The 19,410-nt window shown below is 41.3% G+C and overlaps 1 protein-coding gene across 10 annotated transcripts in view; it reads right to left on the minus strand.

Moving 5' to 3' along the window:
• The window catches only part of FREM1 (FRAS1 related extracellular matrix 1), a 100,878-nt gene that overhangs the window by 52,926 nt on the left and 28,542 nt on the right, over window positions 1-19,410 (minus strand). For 9 of the 10 annotated variants that reach the window (XR_012645657.1, XR_012645658.1, XM_074994916.1 and 6 more), the window contains 10 exons: window positions 18,851-19,047; window positions 16,982-17,072; window positions 15,170-15,337; window positions 14,271-14,479; window positions 13,672-13,765; window positions 9,262-9,514; window positions 7,456-7,653; window positions 5,733-5,918; window positions 3,389-3,585; window positions 761-977 (listed from right to left, as the gene is read on the minus strand). Coding sequence is in view for 8 of the 10 variants with exons in the window: in XM_074994916.1 (XP_074851017.1) it covers window positions 761-977; window positions 3,389-3,585; window positions 5,733-5,918; window positions 7,456-7,653; window positions 9,262-9,514; window positions 13,672-13,765; window positions 14,271-14,479; window positions 15,170-15,337; window positions 16,982-17,072; window positions 18,851-19,047 (1,810 nt within the window). In the remaining 2 variants the exon portion in view is untranslated. Of the gene's footprint in view, window positions 1-760; window positions 978-3,388; window positions 3,586-5,732; window positions 5,919-7,455; window positions 7,654-8,063; window positions 8,651-9,261; window positions 9,515-13,671; window positions 13,766-14,270; window positions 14,480-15,169; window positions 15,338-16,981; window positions 17,073-18,850; window positions 19,048-19,410 lie in introns of those variants that run through there. The other variant, XM_074994921.1, reaches the window with a different exon arrangement.

Consider the following 19,410-nt stretch of genomic DNA (forward strand, 5'->3'; position numbering starts at 1 on the left):
ACCTTTAATAGAAGAGTATGAAAGTGGTAAGGTCTGTTACGGAAAGGCAAGAGAAAGCAGCAAGCAACTGAGATGGAAAAATTGAGGTATATAGGATGAGTGCATGACACTTTTTTTTAGCAGGAAATTAGATACTAGGGTGATGGGTGACCTTATGAAAGAGAAAGCGAATACATTAGTCCTCAGTGCTCTGAGGCCTAAAAGCTGATCTAAATCACACAGGTGTAAATGTATCAAAATCATGTTAACTACTTAATTATTCTCCAGAATATCAATGTAGACGAAGACAATCTGCTTTCAATTAGCTGGTCATAGTTAACAATAGAACCCCATTTCATACCATTTAGGGCAAATTTTACCAATAACTACAAAATATCCTTAAAAATTACACCATAACTGAAATAGATACTGTAGCACAAAAAAGTGTTACTTAAAATATGACAACTAGATATTTTAGACCAGTCTTTTTCCAATGCAGTGAATTTTCACTAATGATTAGAACACTGTATTATTGTCCCCACTGGAAACTTGGGGCATAGGCTTTCCAGGATAAATTTCTTGAGGGATTTCCAAGGGATTAAGTATGCTGAGCTGAGAAAATGCCATTAAGATTTAATTTGCTATCCTTAAATTTTCCTATGAAACTACAACTAGGCCAGGTGAGTATATAAATAATGAATGCTCTTTGTATTGGCATTTTGTCTGGTATGAATTTTTTAATGGAACAAAAGGTCTGATGCAAAGGAAATGGTATATTTACCTTTCTTAAGAAGCTCCATGGAAAAGTCATGCACAATGTGCTCATGACTGTGGGGACTGCTAATGAATCTTCTGTAATTCATAATGTCATTGCCATAAACTCCATTAATGAGGAATCCATGCTGGGGTTGCTGGACAATGGTAAACAACAAGCGATCTTCAGGTACATCCAGATCAACCACACTGATTACTAATTCCTTGATTTGACCCTCCAGCACCTGAGTAGCAAAACAAAAAGCAAAAACCACCATGGGCTTTTTCAGTAGAAAGAGTAGTTTTATTTATTAAGATGGAATCCTTGTCCCTCACAGAGAGCAGTCATGTCCCTCTGAATCACCAGAGATTCCTCTGAAACCCTAATGAAAAAGCAAACCTACACTCTCTCAGTAAAGATTTTTTTTTCATTGTTTAAAACTGCTTCTTTGAGCTCTTTCTTATTTACCAGCACACTGCTTCCTACTATGGTAACCCTGATGAAGTCAATGGGACAGTTCACAGTAGTAAATGTTACACTTAGCAATAAGTATGTACAAGAATTGCCCCTTACAGATCATCAAAGCACAAGAAACCAGCTCCCCGATTCTCCTCTCTCTTGTGCCAATATGAGAATCCAGCCAGGTATGAGTAAGAGGATGCCATTTTTAGATCTTCTGATTCTCACCATAACTATTCTTGCATATGTTAAGAGGAGGCTACATGGCAGATCTACGCAGTTTGAAAAAATTCAGTATTGTGACACATTCCATATACTCCAGTTGCACATAAATGACATGACATTGATAAGAGGTGAATGCCTGAATCTATTAAGTCAGGCCAGGATTTCATCCTATGTTTCCACGGTACCATTATTTATTATTATTATTATTATTATTATTATTATTATTGTCAGCAGAAGACAATGCAGAAACGTTCTTCTTACTATCACAATGTCTTGTACCAAAGTATAGTACAGGATATCGAGCCAGGTGTGAATGTAAAATTAATTTCTTCCTGCTAGGGGGGGCTGATCTAGATAAGGGGGCCCTTGCGACCAAAGCTCCCTCTAATGTTTTACACCTGTAATGCCGACAGATGTGGGCTGTCAGCAGAAGGAAATGAACCTGCAACCATAGGGGCCAAAGCCCTATGTTCTACCACATGAGCTGAAGGCCAGCTGGCTCTCAGTCAAGGCTGTAGAGCAGAGACTCCCTAGTACATGGTTTAAGTGCCTCAGGTGCACATCCCTGTGTGGAGTTTTTCCATTCATGTGCAGAAAAAAATTTATGTGCACTGAAACATGTGCCAATGTGCACCATATGGAGAAATAAAACCTTACCTGGGGGTCCTCTGCTGATCAGCTGGGAGGCACCTGATCCCTCCTGAGCAGTGACACAAGTGCTCAGCTTACAGGGAACAGTGCACGTGACCCTCCACGTGACACAGCCCTGGCCTCAGCCTCTTCCCCTGCGCATCCCAGGTTGCCTTGTGGAGGAGAGGGAGAGTGTACAACAGCTGGAACAGCTGGTGGCAGTTCTGCTGCTTTAACCAGCTCTGCCCCTGCCAGTGGGAGAAGGAGCAGAAGCCCCAGCTGGGGGGGCTGACAGCTTCTGCAGGCCCCCACTCAAAGTAAGGGTGGACCCTGGAAGGGGTGTGACTTTGGCTGGAAGGGGTGGGGCTGGGGTAGCCCAGACCACAGTGCTGGGCCTCCCTCGCCCCAACACTGAGAGCCACGAGGAGCATGCCGTGCAGTGGTCCGGCAGCAACTTAAAGAAGCCTGGGGTTCCAGTCATCACTGCTGTTGCACGAGCATCATCCACTGCTGGGAGCCACTGGGCCCTGGGGCAACTGTCCTCTTTCCTCTCCACGGTCATCAGTCCTGGCCCCAACATGCCCCGTGCCCTTCCATGGAGCTGCGACTCTTCCCCACACTGCAGCAGCTCTGCCACCAGATGGAGCTGAGTGGTGGAGCTGGGAGCTCTGCTCCTTTCCCTGCTGGGAGGAACAGCAGCATGTGGCGAAAGTGGCGGAGTGCTGGCATCACCTCTGGGTGCTGTACTGCTCCCAGCTTCCTCCCCCGCCCTACTCTCCTGACAGGCAGCTCCACGGAGGGACTGGGGGCTGGTACAGGGTCTTTCTGATATGCCATACCCAGGAGGGGCATGCCAGACCTTGATGGACCCTTTCTTGCCAGTGCAGCGTACTGGGCTGCACTGGCTTACTTTCACCTCCGATACCACGAATCATACAAATCTCTGTGTGTGTGTGTGTGTGTGTGTGTGTGTGTGTGTGTACACAAACAAGAGGTTAGCTAAATACACATAGGCAATACAATAAATCAAGCCTGCCCAGGTAAGTAATTAAAGCAGTACTAAAGTGGATAATTGGTGCATTTCACTTTTGTGCAGAGCTCCAGCACAAGGTCTGTGCAAAATTATCACCTTATTTTACAGGCTGAGATGAGACTTGTTGTGGAATAGGCCTTGTGTTTTCCTGCACTGGGCTGAATTTCACTCAGCATGACAGGGCAGACCAAAAGAAGGGGGATAGGTTTGAGAAAGATGTCAATATGTATATTAAAAAGGAGTCTCTGGCTATATATTTTCTGGCACAGAAAGTCATTAGTTATCTAGAATTTTGTATCTTTCCTTACAGTTATATTCCGTGCTATGAATTCTGGGATTTCATCATTCGTTGGGTTGATCAGGACATAAAATGGGATCTCCACAGAACGATGCTTCCCATCAGTGACATAAATCATAAGCTGATCTGAAGTTGGCTCTGTTCTCACATGCCTGGACTGCACATAATTTATATACAAGGCTTTCAGGTGCTTCAGCTGAAATGAAGCTAGAGAATTCAAAGAAATAAGTTAATACAACATTTATTCTAATCTTCTTTTAACAAACACTGTAACTCATTAAACACTCGTAAATCCATACCCACTTGAGGTACTATCCATCTGGGTTTTACATAGCCTTCTTAATGCTGAGGAAGCTAAGGAATATGGATGCTAAATGAAACACACTACCTTTGTATCTACACCCATGGAGATGGGCATAATTATGTTTGTGTAGCTACACAGGCACAATTCCATGGGGTAGATGCAGGAAGGATTTTTTCCTTCAGCATGAGTTCCCCAAATGAAGTCAGCTAACCATTGATGGAAGCACTCTTCTGTTGACATAGTTGTGTCAACGGGGATGGGGATCATTAAGTTGGAATATTTATGTTGGACAGGAATGGGGTTTTTCTCCTCCCCCTTGACTTACGTCACTCAGTTGACTTAACTTTTAAATCTCTAGACCAAGCCTAAATAGCACATCTTCTCTTTTAATCATCCACTTTTAAGGTGAAGTTACATGTGGGAGGAATTTGACTTGTCATGTTCAATTTCTTTCAAAACCAGCATAGCTCAGGAAGGTTAGAGAAAAAAGAAATGCAGACTTTTCCCATATTATAAATCAGTTGGAATATGAATGTTATACCTGCATCTCAATGCATAGTATGCAGAGTAATATAAACAAGTCATTGTCATTTTGATATTTAATTTGTACTGGTTTCACAGTTCTTTTATGTAAGCTGTTGTAAAACTAGGCAAATAGCTAGATGAGTTGATGTGGCCCCTGGCAGACCTCCACAGGTGCCCATACCCTGGTTGAGAGCTATTGCTTCAGGTGGTACTTTGAAGTTGCGGCTTGGCCTGAAGGTTGGCTTCTCAACCCCAACCCCCTCTCTAGATTCAGCAACCAAGATGCAACTTCAATTACTGCCTACACAGCTATTGGTAGAGCACCAGCATGAGCCTCACTGGCCCAAATCTGTTGACACACAATGGGAGGTTTGCTGCTGCACGCTGTGTACACAGGGCTGACAAGAGAGGGCCTCGTGGCACATGCCACCAGAGGGCTCCAGTCACTGCTCCAGCTGAGGTAGTATTGGCAGTGGAAGGATCCCTAGGACTTTTAAATCACTGGGCCCCAGAGCCACTGTCTTCTTTGTTTTGCCCCACCCCCGCTGTCAGTGGCCCTGTGTGAGGACATACCCATGGGGGGTGGGGGATTACATTACATCTGAGGAAATGACGTAGCAGGGCAAGTGCCTCCCTCCACATACATCAGGGTGCTCAAGGAAACACTGTATTCTCCTGAGACCAAATGCCTCACATGGTGCCTTCAAGGATGGTGCAGCTCTGCACCACCTCTCACTCTGGAAGATGTCTGGTTTGCACAATCTAGCCCTCAATGAGTAAACACAAGTAAGTAGATAGATAAAGGTTTGCCTAAGTAGGGACTTTGTGTTGGAAGTGCCTAAATAACTAAGGAGAACAAATGCCAATGAACCTCATTGGGACTTGTGCCACTCAGTCACTGAGACCCTTGTGAAAAATCCTACCTACCTACACATTCAAAAGTGACTAGTGATTTGGGGTGCCCAACCTGAACCACCAGTAAAGGCCTTCCGAAACTGCACCACACTTGTGCTCTGAAAATTAGGCATCTTTAAAGTGTCTGAAGATGGACACCCCAAGAAATTGAGGCAATCAAAATCACCAGTCATTAGAGCCTATCCTGAGACATTCATTTTTAAAAAGTCTTCTCCACAGTAATTTAATAATGAAAAACAGACGTGTGTTGAGGAAGGGAGGGAAGGAGGGAAAAATGTTGAAGTGGCAAAGCAGAGAAAATCCATTTTTATATTGTCGTTTCTCACGCAGACTGCAGCTCAAATGTGTAACACTTAAATATGCTGAATTCATCTACTTGCTAATTCTTCGTCCTTACAGGGTTACGGTCCCTCTTTGAATCCCGCCAACACAGCTGCAATGCTTCTTATTTACACTTCTTATGTATACTTGTCCCACCCCGCCCCTCCGCATAAAATTAAATTAATGCGTGCACCTGCCAGGATTACATATCGAATTACTGCCTGGCAATCCATTGATCATGTATGTAACATGTGCGTAGTGATGGTCATGCCATTGTATCTACACATACCTATGCTTATACCAATGTTGCTCTTCTCAAACCCAGGAGAAGGTAGTATATTTTCAATATAACCAAACTGGGGAGGAGAAACCAAAATAAACTCTAAGTCATCTGCTGCGGTGTCAGGGTCAGTAGCAAATAAGTTGTTAGTGGTAAGGACAGCTGAGCAACCCTCATCCACAACAAACATGGCACCTAGACACAAATGATATGATGATGAGTATTATTTAACTCAACTTTCTGAGATATTTTACTTAAGAAATTGACACAACTGCTAATGGGAAACTGTGCTACAAACAAGCTGGTGCAAATGTTTTCTAATCACAGTGTCAACTGCATTTTCCAGGTGGGGTGGGGGTGGGGGTGGGGAGGAGAAAAAAAAATCACAAAACAGTTTTTACTGATAAGCCATTAAGTATGGTTTATGTGCTGCTCAAGATCAGTTGTTACCTCTGTTTGTCAGAGCATTAATTGCCTGAGAGCAGTTACGAATTGCTCATAATGAACAATTTTTCATGCCTCAGTGCTTAATTTCCCTGCTGGGACAATACTTCATTTCCAGAACATTGCTTGGGTGATAAGCTGCAAATTACAAAGCTACCCATATATATGTTTAAATGTTCCTTTGCAACATAGAACAGATACACGATGGCTACAGTAAGTGGCTTTATAAAATGACATTATAAAAGAAAAGATATGTCCATAGAAAGTGTGTCTTTATGACAGGCATTACGGGCCTGATCCAAAACTACTCAAAGTCAAATGAAAGATCTGTTGACAGATTAAATTTAGGCTGCCAACTACAACATGACTTTTCTTTCTATTTGTTTTTGATCCTTGCAAGAACAATTTAAAATCTGGCTTCACATGTAGTAAATGAATTAAGTGTACAACGCAGCTTTGACTTTGTTAATTAACAGCCTAAAAGTGTGAAATTCAGGACTATTTGGATCTGGGCTTTTGGTTCAGGACCATTTCTATTATTCTATTTATTAACCAAAAGCAAACGGAGTAAGTTTGCAAAGGGCTGAGGATGAGCCTCATTTTCTGCAGGTACTTGTGAGAATAAAAAGTGGGGGCAGATCTCAGTATTGAATCTCTCTCTAGGTGATATGCACACCAAGTCAAATAGCTAAGGGCAATTATTCAAATTTTCACTTGAAATTAAATTCCAGGGGCAAACTGTGCCTGTAGAAAAGAAAGGTGCCTGTTTGAAAAAGGGGTCAAAGGGATCTACACCTTTCTCATTGACATGTCTGGTCAATTTTTGGTGATAGAAAATATTGAGACTAGCTAACACTAAGGCTGTGGTCACACTAGCCCCCTCCTTTCGGAAGGGGCATGGCAATGAGGCACTTTGGCAGATGCTAATGAGGCACTGCCATGAATATGCATCCCACCGGTGTAACTGGGGGCCTTTGGAAAGGACCCCCTAATTTCGAAAGCCCCGTCTTCATAAAACTGAATGGGAAGAAGGGGTTTTCAAAATCAGTGGGTTTTTTTGAAAGTCCCTGGGGTACACAGGAGGTTTGTGTTCCAAAAGCGGCACTTTCAAAGGGTGCACAGCAACCATTATGCTAATGAGGCACTGCATATTCATGGAGAAACCTCATTAGCATCTGCCAAAGTGCCTCATTACCATGTCTCTTCTGAAAGGAGGAGCTAGCGTGGCCACAGCCTAAGTTATACAGGATATAAATAATAGACTAGAAATAAAGAGGAAGGTTTTCACCAATTGCAATGGATGGTGGCTGGTTGTCCACTGGGAATACACTGATGTTAAGGTCATATACTGGAAAGGACTCGTGAAGTGGTACTGGAAGAGGAAGAAGTCCATCATAACAGCAAGCATTCACATCCCCACCAGCTTCACCATCTGAGACAACCAAGGTTAATGTGTCAAAGCAAGGAGTCATGCCAATCTCCCCACCTGGAAAAATAAGAAACCAAAACTCGATGAAGCAGTAACGTGTATCAATTATAGGGAGTACACAATATTCTCTGGGGCCATCGTTAGAGAGAGACAGGATAAAAAACAACAAAATTCATATGAAAAGAACTGAAACTTCTCAGTTCTGTTTTTAGAGATTACAGTCTAAATCTGTACACAGCCCTGCTCTGGTGTAAGAACAAGATGAAGAAATGGTGTGTTAAACAATGCTGTTTACTATAATCTACTTTGTATCCTTTGCCTCCAGGGTCTATTTTGCATATGACTGATTAATGCTCAAAACCCACTTTGTCAAGGAAGGGAATTACTTGTCACAAATTCCTTGTGTATCAATGGAAGCAGGCCCATAATTTCAAAAACACTGACAATCCTCCCAGGGAGGATGAAAATGCACCCATGTCCAGGATAGAATTGACAGAAGGACTTATGAAGAAGATACAGTAACATGATGACAGGATGTTTTTTTATGGACTTAGAAATATTCATATCCATATGTGCTGCATAGCCTCAAAAATTGACATGGCCAGACATGGTGGTTTACTGCAATATGGGCAACTAAATATATTATGCGACTGCCAAAAATAATCTCTATTTTGCCCAAATAAACTGTTGGGGTGTAGAGTCCTTTCCCCAATACAGCTATGATGTTACAAATCACGATCAACACGGGCCATTGTCAACTGCTTCCTCTTATGTTCAACTTACAGCTGTTCCTTTAACTACAGATAGAAATTATAATGAAAAGGCAAGTGTATTCTCAGTTCTGACACAAAATTCACAGCTAAGCACATGCAGAAATGGAGATTCTGAAACAAGAGCTGGAACAACACATATATGCAAGGAAAACACTTTTTATCCAGGGGAAACCCCGGAAGAGAAATGAACTTTCAGAGAGCTGCAACTGGCCTTGATTTGCATGTGCAGTCATCAGTGCTCTTTTGACAAGCAAACACCTGGAGCACAAAATGAATCCAACCTAAGAAGCCAATGGAGAAGAAAGATTGCTTTGATTTTAAAAAGAAAACAAAAAGAACCCACTGCAAATACTATGGCTTTCTGGCAAACTACAGGATTTATCTTCGAAGGCGAAAGACTGTAAATTCTACAGAACAAATATGCCAGTCTACCATGCTGACAACTCAAGAGTCCCTCAAGGGGCTGGTATTGTTCTACTGAATCTCTATTTTCATTTCTGGAGTATAAAAATAATTTAATTTATCCAAACAATTGTGAAACAAGTTCACACTTGCAAAAAAGTGTTATGACCTTTTTTGACATATTAAGGAGCCATATTTTAGACTAGGTATCAAACAATGGTTAAAACAGATTTAGAGTGACTGAAACCATAACTGTATAAACTGGCTATGAGATGGATTTCTCATCCAAACAGGCAATGAGAAAGTTTGTTCCTGCACATTTGAGCCATAGCCACATTTCACAGCTGTGTTTGCATGTGGTTATTTATGTACTATAGCGTAGATGCAGCCTTTCAGCATCTCCTCGTGAGGAGCTACCAGAGTTATTAGGATTTATACAGGATCCCTATCTTGCTGCACCTCCAATTCAATGCATCTAGTTCTTACTTACTAGTATGCTTGTAGATAACTACTCCAGAGACAACATCCGCTTGTGAGAAGCGATCCACAATGTTACCAGCTTTCTTCACAACCCCATGAGAGGGCTGTCGAGCCAACATAAACATCAGTTTCATGTCATCGCTGTCTGCATCACTGGCATAAATGTATTCTGAAGTTATGACAACTTCCTCACCCTCTGGACATCGCATTAGGGGAAAGAGGCCATCTTTCATGACAGGTGGCTCGTCATTTACAGGTTGCACCTAAATAAAAAATCACAAAACAGTTTCATGTAATGTACACATCACTTCATCACTAGTCCTTGCAAGCACAGTTCACTCACTGGGAGGAAACACTGGGCAGGCTCAACTCAAGTGAATGATTAGACTTGCAGTTACACAAATAGTCCAAAAAGTTGGAATGAATAATATGCATTTATTTTAAAAAAAAGACAGATGCAGATGGGAAACATTTAACGGCTAAATAAACAAATACATAAATAAATGAAAAGACAAAGAAAATTTAAGGACCCCATCTTGCATCAGGCTGCATACACTGCCAACTATCATATCCTAAATTAGTGACTGCTAATCATTATCTTACACAATCAAAACAAAAAAGCAGTCAAGTAGCACTTTAAAAACTAACAAAATAATTTATTAGGTGATGAGCTTTCGTGGGACAGACCCACTTCTTCAGACCATTGCCATACCAGAACAGACTCAATATTTAAGGCACAGAGAACCAAACACAGTAATCAAGGTGGACAAATCAGAAAAAAAAAATTATCAAGGTGAGCAAATCAGAGAGTAGAGGGGCAGAAGTGGGGAGGGAAAGTCAAGAATTAGATTAACTAGATTAATTAGATTGACTCCCCCCCCACTTCTGCCCCTCTACTCTCTGATTTGCTCACGTTGATAAGTTTTTTTTCTGATTTGTTCCCCTTGCTTACTGTGTTTGGTTCTCTGTGCCTTAAATATTGAGTCTGTTCTGGTGCGGCTATGGTCTGAAGAAGTGGGTCTGTCCCACGAAAGTTCATCACCTAATAAATTATTTTATTAGTCTTTAAAGTGCTACTTGACTGCTTTTTTGTTTTGATAGTATATAGGTTAGCATGGCTTTCTCTCTGTTATTATTTTACACAGATATTAAACCCTGAGACCCTCATTTAAGAGGATCTCACAATGAAGTCACAACAGTCTGACTGAAGTCAAAGGGAATTTTGTCCAAGTAAAGACGAAGAAGACAGCAGGACTCAGTCAGCCACCTGAATTTTTTTCTTTTTTTTCTGCAGGAGCAGTGCTATTCCTAACCCATAAAAAAGCTAATGCATGCTGCAGTATCTCTTTGATGGGACACAGACAGGGACCTCTGGACATATAAAAAACATCCGGATTACATGTGGCATGGGTGAAAATCAAAAGGTGATAGGCTTTGGAATTTTAGGCCAGGTTCACTACTTATGTATGACAGTAAAACTCCAACAATTTCAATGGAGATGCATCAGTGTACAGGAATCAATTTGGTTTTTCATCTTTACAGTGCTTGGGAGTTTACTACAGCAGCAGGAAAATTATGCCTTTTTCAACTCATATTCTGGGGTTTTGTAAGACATCAAGTGGTATAACAAAATGAATATAAAGTGCAGATAATGCTTCTTAATTGATTAAACCAGTGGTTCCCAACCTTTTTACTAGTGCTGATTCACCCTCCCAAAACTGTTCGCAAAATCCCCATAAAAGCCAGTTCTAGCCACTAAATAAACTTCATTAAATGGAAAAGGAAACCAAAACTTAGATTTTTGGACAGCAATGCAAACATTATTGGAAGATATTTAATTTCAAAATAAGTGATTGCAACTTTGTAATTTATTTACAACTTATTTTTTATGATAATTTTTATTTATCTTTTTTTTTTCATGGACCCCCTGCAGTGCCCTCGTGGACCCCCAGGGGTCTGCGGACCCAGGTTGGGAACCACTGGGTTAAACAAAGAGAAAGTGGGAAAAACAAGCAAACAAAAAAAAAATCCAAACTCCACCTACTGTGGTCTAAAGTTTAGCACCAGATACTGACAATCAGGACAATATCAGCTGGGCTACCAGCTCATTGCATGATCTTGACCAAGCAACTTTACACCCTGTGCTATAGTTTCCCCACCCACAAAATTGGTATAGTAGTGATCTACCTTAAAGAGATATTGTTTGTATTAAATAATGGGAAGTGCTTTGTGGTTCTCTGATTAAATGCAACACAGAAGTTTTATCATCACTAAATGTAATTATGGAGCCTGCAAAGCCAGTTAGGATTGTTGAAATGATCACTTAGTGCAGCTGTTTTGATTCAGGTCCAGCCAGAGGAACTGTGCATGCACATGGGTGTGTGAGCATGTATGGAAGGAGAGACTCCTTCTCCATGTGGCAATTCCTCATGCACAGACACATGAACAATTCATTTCTTCAGTTCTTATGATTCTCCTCTTACAATATTGGATGTTTTCTTAAAGTCCCTTTTTCTGGAATCACGTGTTCCCACATTAGCTTTCATTAAAAAGGTGAGTTTCTCACTCTTCTGACTTTAAAAAATGTTTGAAATGTGCCCCAATTATGAACCAAAGGTTCAAAACACAGATAGTAAATAAAAAGAGCCCCAGATACGTATGTTTTTAATGCTAAAAATTTTAAAGCTATTCTCATTATTTTGAGGGCACCTGACTTACGATTTTTAGCACTTGGGATTGCAACACTGCTAAATCTCACATGTGTAGTTCCCTATTGCTAGTGGGATACTGTGTAGTTGCAAACCAGAGCATGATTTGTGGGGGAGAAGGTTTACTAGATGATCTCTCTACTAACAGGTGGCTCACCCTATGGAAATATTTAGCAACTCTGGCTTTACAGAATAGCTGAGACTGAATCTAGTTCTTCTCTAGCAATCGTACTTTGATGTTAATTAGCACCTAAGTACACATGCCATCCGCACGCCAAGCATTTCTGCATATTTTTGTCCTGTAACAGGGTGGGTTGCCCTTTTGAGACTAAAAGTTTGAGCTCAGCCAACCCTTGTTAAGTAAGATGGCACACCTGAGCAGTGATAAGGTGAGTCCCCTATAAAAACGACAGGAAGCTGCAGAGAGAGGGGCCACATTCAGCAGAACTTGGCCAGTGGGGTCGCCACTGTGAAGCCTGAGACAAAGCAGCAAGAGGGGGCCACTCTGTGCCCCTGGAAGTGGCGTGGCCTCAGGCAGTCGGCCTTAGTGCTGCCCAGTCCATGGCACACGCCCTGACCCCAGCCCTGAGAGGCACACGGAGCTGAGCTCTGATGGCAATTCAAAGTGGACCAGGGCTCCAGCTCCCACTACTGCTGAAGTAGCAGTGGCAGCAGCTGGAAGCTCTGGGGCACTTTGAAGTGCCAGGCCCTGGGCACAATTGCCCCTCTCCCCACATCAGTGGGGCTGGCTGTGGAAGAGCTGGAGGGAGAAGCCTGAAGGCCAGGAATAGCAGATTCTATGGAATATAAAAAGTATCCAGCCACATATGGCTGAGAATGGCCAGTGAAGGTGGGGAAGAATTGCAGAATGGAAATTTGGGAGAGTTAAAATGCCCCAGGACAGAGTTTGGGAACTGTATCTCATCCCAGTAAATTGGACCCTGGTAGAAAGGACATTACTGAACAACAACAAAAAAAGCCTGTGTGAAAATTTTGAAGGAGCTCCTTGAAGAGAAAAACTGAAACAGGCTAGAGCAGAGCAACCTCTGGCCATGATGGGGTGATCTGGAAAAGGTTGTGTGATGATACATCCTTTATATTTACAAACACATAGTACATAAGATTTTAGGGGGACAATGTCAGATGAAGTCCGGCATCAAATTTAAGTTTTGCAGAAACAAAAATTTACAAAACTTAATGGTCAAAAGATTTTGCGATTCTTTTTTCGTTCCAAAGAAAAAATGGTATAAACACTTCCTTGCAGCTTTCACAACCCCAAGCCAAGCATTCAGTGGACTTATTAGGATCACAGACAAGTTTTTTGTTTTTTATATATATATTTTTTGTTTTACATATATAATAAAAATAGAGGATATAACTTTCCTTTTTCCTTGTAGGTTTGGAAGTCACACCTTCAGACAGAAAATCATCTCCTTTACTCTCTGACACATATTCCGGGCTTAATTCTAGGGATTCATTCCTGACAGTAGTGGCTAAACAGGAGCAGGTGCAGATGTCTCATAACTACTACCTGCCAAATTTGCTCTCTAACCAATACTGTCACATAAACTCCAAAGCGAACAGCAAAAAGCCCATCTAGTCTAGCTCCTTCCAACTTCTGAGGTGCTCTGAAGACTTTCAGAACTGATGCTTTATAATTTTTTGCATGGATGAATGCCTTCCTGAGTACAAGCAGGGAATAGCACACTGACCTTGACCTGTAGGACAAACTCTAAAGAATTAATGCCATCTGTGGCTGCAAAGAGGATGTCATCGTGCAGAGTCTCAGAGCCATCATGCTGATACCTGTGGAAATTAAGTTTTTCATTAATTTCATGTGCACAGTGTGTGTTTGCATCAAAGAGAATAGCAGACACTGCAGGAAAATAGGTGATTGCGCCCAAAATGGAAAATTCACCCCATTGAAAAGGGGCTTTTGCACTACTTATGCCCCTTGTTTGGGTTTATATAATTTTAACAGCCTTGCTTGGGCCCCTCTACAGTAGGGCTAGCAATACTAACTAACTGTCCACCCCAATGCAGCATTTTTTTCTGACTCGGTTTTACGGCTTGCTACTCATTCACCATGTGGTGATGATGTATTATTATGTGTTAATGCAAACTGAAGAATCTTCAGAGTCCATTGTAGGCCAGAGGCTTATTTGGTGTTAGTTTGCTGAGCTTCACAGAGGTCAGGCTACACCAGCTCACACAAGCTGGGGACCTTGGCCTCTATGTTTTTTGTAATTTAACACCCGTTTGATAGTGAGAACTAACAGTAACAAAATTAAAAGAAGGAGCCTTTACTCACCTGACTTTTAATGTGTGCAGGTCCTTGCAGGTGAACCTGTCACCTTCTTTCATGGGAAATCCATCCAGTTCCACCACTCCATGAAGTGGCTGTCTCTGGAGGTAGATGAAGAGGTTCTCCTGTTTTGTGTCCATGTCTGACATCAGAATATGGCTCCCTGTAATGGTGCATAGTCCCCCTTCTTCTACTTTTAAGTTATTTGTAAATACCTGCTCAGAAAAGAAGAGATGAATTGTCATTTTCCTCTGCACCTTTACATTTAAGCTAGAAAGAGCTCTTGGATTTAAAAGATGCAACACAATAAATATCAAAACACCAATAGATTAACTCATCTGTTATATGCTGGGAGGACATAAGGAGTTTAGGACAATGGCTGGGTCTGCACTACAGAGTTTAATCGACAGAAGGGGCCTTCTGTCGACATAACTCAGGGAGTGTCTGCACGCTTAAAGCATTCTGTCGACAAAGTCTCTACAGAACTCTGCTTTTTCCTCAACAGTATTATCCCTCAAAAATTTGAGACATAATAATCTCTGGACAGAGTACTGTTGATAAAAGTGCAGTGTAGCTACTTCAGTCGACAGAGAGGACTTCTGGTTGCTGGACAGTCCTCTGCAGAGCTGCCATTCTGCTTTCTGGCACCAGAGGGCAGTGCAGTCTGGCAGTTCTGTCCAAATTGTGTGCGGATGCAATGTGTTGATAGCGGTTCCATCAAGATTTCTCTTTTGATAGTAACGTCTGTCAACAGATGCTTCTAGTGTAGACATAGCCAATATGTAATGCAAATATTCCTCCCAGCCACCAATCAGTAACAGATGGATCATTACAGCAGTATCTGTCTAGTTACACCATATTTATAATTCAGAAATTTCCTCCCTCCACACCCCCAACCGATGTACCTCAGGAGCTTGATTGTCCACCGGAAGAACTGTAATATTAAAGCAGATCCCATACAAGGTGCCTCCATGCTGATTGCTGACTGAAAAAATAACCTGGACATGCTGAGGTTCAGGCCCAATGTCCTGGACTGGGGGCATATAGGCAACTTTCATATAGTTCACAGCATGCTGCAAAAAGCAAGGGGAAAAAAGAAAGGAAAATAAAGGTGTGGTGTAATTTAAAAGCCTTGAGTACATTTGCAAAAGGATAACCTTTTCCTGGGGTACAACAAGAAGTCCTGTGGCACCTTATACACTAACAGATATTTTGGAGCATAAGCTTTCGTGGCCCTCCCTTTCATTGGGGCCCAACTCTTTAAATACCCACCTGGAACCCGCCCCCCACTCATGCATCTGAGAAGTAGGACTTTGCCCACAAAAGCTAATGCTCCAAAATATCTGTTAGTCTATAAGGTGGCCACAGGACTTCTTGTTGTTCTCGAAGATACAGACTAACACGGCCACCTCTCTGATACTTTTTTTTGGGTATGATCTGTGCCCACAACATCCCCTTCTGAACCTTGGCATCCCACATTTCAACTATTGGCACAAATCTGAACAGCTGCTCCTCTAAGTATGAAGTAACTAGATAGAGATGTGAAGACCAAGATTTGTGGAGGTGCAATTTACAAATGCAAATAAAACATAGGCGCTTCAGACTGGCTGAAGATATGCCACCCACAAAGTCTTTTTTTATACCATGACTTTCAAATAATCACCACCACCAATGTGTAGCTTTTAATAATATGCTCACTACAGTATCTGTAAATCTCTGAATTTTGGAGATCTTTGCATTTGTCATTAGCAATATTTATCAATTGCACATCTTTTGTTTACCAAATAAGAAGACATTAAAAGTAAATTAAAACTATCAGCAGACTCTCCCCTCCAGAAACAGATCTTTACGCACTCAGTGGAGTGTTTGCAGGTTCTGGATGCAAATTAGAAGCCTATCATGAAATTTGCTTGCAACATTCACCATACAATATATTGCGATGGCGAGACAGTTTACAAGTATCAATAAGAATGGCATTTATTGAATTACAGCATAAAAAACTGCAACACAAATTATTTAAAATTAAAACAAAGATGTGAATGCACAGAACTACTCCACCAGTGTCCAACCAGTATCAAAGAATCTCAGAGGCGACAAGAAATCAGACTGATGGGTCTTTGGAAAGCCCAGACTATCTGTACATTGTATCCATCCCTTACCCAGACATTATGCCAACTCAGGTCAAATACTCTGAATCACGTAAGTGCAGTTTCTTGGTCTCAATAGCCATTCTGCTTACTCGTGTGAGAAGTGCATCACAGTGAACACTTCTTTAAAAATCTAAATTTAATTATCCAAATATTGTGTTTGTTAAACTGGGATAGTGATAGCACTGGCTATGGTTGCATCTCACTTCTGAGCCTCACGAGAGCCTGGCTATGTCCACACTAGAGAGTTTTGTAGACAAAACTCATGGAGCATCTACACGCAAAATGCATTTTGTTGACAGAAACTGTCAACTAAAAAGCTGTGTAGATGCTTCGGAGGGCCCTTTTGTTGACAGAGCAGATCGAAAGATCAGTCTGCTTTTCTGTGTAGGTGAGATCTGTTGAATGAAGTTTTGTCTCAACATCTCTTCCGACAGTAAATTCTGTAGACAGATGCTTCTAGTGTAGACATAGCCAATGAAAGGAAGTGACTTGAGAAAAAGTGAGAGCACCACCGGCATAGGTCTTAACTAGGATATGGTTCCAATAGGGTATCACTTAGCAACAAACCTGAGTGAATGATCTCAATGCTGGAGCAGAGGGATCCTTGACTAGTTTGGGTATGCTGTCTGTCATAAACAACTTTCCCGCATCTGAATGGCTGTACAAAGACACACACACAAATTATGCACTGATTAGCAAAACTTCTAAAACAGGAGACAAAATAATCCTATAATTCAGTCTTGTGCTTCAGCACTACCAATCAACCACTAGCTGCATAAAAAGAAAATTCATTTTCTTTTCTTTTTTCATCATGTCTTTATTGACATCATCATGTTTTTATTTATCAACTGTCTTTATTATGAATTTCAAACTGTGGCAGAAAACTGAATAAGTCATAGGCAGGCAACTGAAAATAAAATGTATTTTACAATGAACAAAGACCAGGATTTCTACCTCGCAGTGGCCCCATACACCTATGATGATTTACACTGTAGAAGAATCTGGCGCTTCACATACCTTTCCCTAGACATTTGCATTTTTCTTTTGTCTAGATAAAAACTCTTTCTATGTTACATCAAATTCTTACTATTTTTCTGTTAACTGTACAGATAAGAAGCTCATGTGAAGGAATTTCTGCTAATTCATCTCTTTTTTAAAAGAAAGACACAAGAAAGTTTCTACCTCCTAAGTATCAATCTCTTTGCACAAGAAAAAGGCAAGAGAGTCACCCTTTTTTCTTTCCAAATAACTTGTCCCATGTATTGAAGACAAACACAGCTAAAACATTTTTGCCTCGGCTGTCTACCTATGATATTGTTATTACATTTAAACAGAAGTTTCTTCCACTGGAACTTTGTTAACCAATGTGCATAAAAATTACAAATCTATTAGTTTAATTTTTATATATGCACAAAAAGACCCACCAAGGAGATGTTTTATTTACTTTGGGAGCTTCAGCATGATCCTTATAGGTTATTCTGTTTAACCTCTTGAAAACAACTTCTGCTATTTTCTTTGCAAGGCCTTTACAAATTCCCGTGTCATTCCTCAAGCCATTGTTTTATTAAGATCACATATGCTCTTCCTGTTCTTACCATTATTAGCAAAACCTCATTCATGTCTTACAGAACAGTCTAGAGACATTTTTTCCCTTTTTCCGCATATTAACACACGCATATTAACACACGCATATTAAAAGACCCATCTCCCTCCTATAATGCAGATTCAACTGCAGTTCTGATTAACCCACAAGGCTAATACTGTGAAGTGACAGACTGATTCTCTGTTGGCTGGCCCCCAAACAAAAATGTGCTGATCCTCTGCCTCAGCCACATCACAGTAGTGAGCAAAAATCTTTCCTCTTGGTAAATTGCGGAGGGCACTGGTTCCAAACTCACCAAAGAGATAAAACATTTGTAATATATAACCCTCTGGTGAGTGTAGATTACAGATCCCTCTCTGTGTCTGATCCATAGAAGATAAGAATCTATTACAGTATGGCTCTTCAGCCCAAGCTATGGTAGCTCATGTTTTTAGCTCTGCATTCCCTGGTTCAACACCTGGTGCATCGGCCATAATGATAGCTGCCACATATACATATGGATTCATTGGACACAAAGTCCATGGGGGCAGGGAAACACCCAATGAGCCACATTGAAACACAGTGTAAACTCAACCAAAAACAAGACAAATCATCTTGGCTGTCTTCTTCCTCTCTTTTAACCACCTGATGTTACTCATCCTGTCCTGTTACCTTAGGCTTTATCCTAAATAATTATTAATTCACTAGATCCTGATCCTTCAGCTAACTCCACACAGGTAGGCCCAGGCATGCAGAACTGGGGACCTCGTGTGTGCACCATGGCAACAGCCTTTGCTACGAACATGGTGCCTGCTATCTCCTGTGAGGAGGAGCATATATCCATTCTCACATACCTATGAGTAGAAGAGAAAAATGGGAAGGTGGTTACTGTGTAGGTGAGTTCCCTCTCTTGTGCTTCCATGTCTATAAACTGGAGATGTTTTTTAGTTAGATGAGCTATCTTAGTTTCTTCAACAGACAGTTGACGGGTAATTCCAGATGCTTCTTTTGGAAGCTGATCATCCACTGGATGAATGTGCACTATTACCACCTAAAGTAAAGAACACAGGAAAATTTCACAGGGTTGACAGAATACACTAAATGCCAGAAGAACTCTTAGAACCATGCTTAAAGGAAACCACCAGTGTTTATTTAGACCATATTTAAAATATTTAAGCAAATTTTTTTAAACAGAAATACATTTTTTCAATTTAATTTTTCCTTTATCATGTATGCAACTGTAATATTGGTTATTCTTAGGCCTGCTGAAGATATGAGGGTGCAGAGGAGGCAACTGTCCCAGAGCCCAGTGATTCAAAATGGCCCAGAGCTCCCAGCCACCACCACTGCTTGCTTCGCAGCAGCTGGAGCCCCAGGCCCTCTAAATTGCTATTGGAGCCCAAGTGGTGTGCTC

This window comes from Carettochelys insculpta, chromosome 5 (genome assembly GCF_033958435.1).
Source record: "Carettochelys insculpta isolate YL-2023 chromosome 5, ASM3395843v1, whole genome shotgun sequence".
NCBI classification, from domain to species: Eukaryota; Metazoa; Chordata; order Testudines; family Carettochelyidae; genus Carettochelys; species Carettochelys insculpta.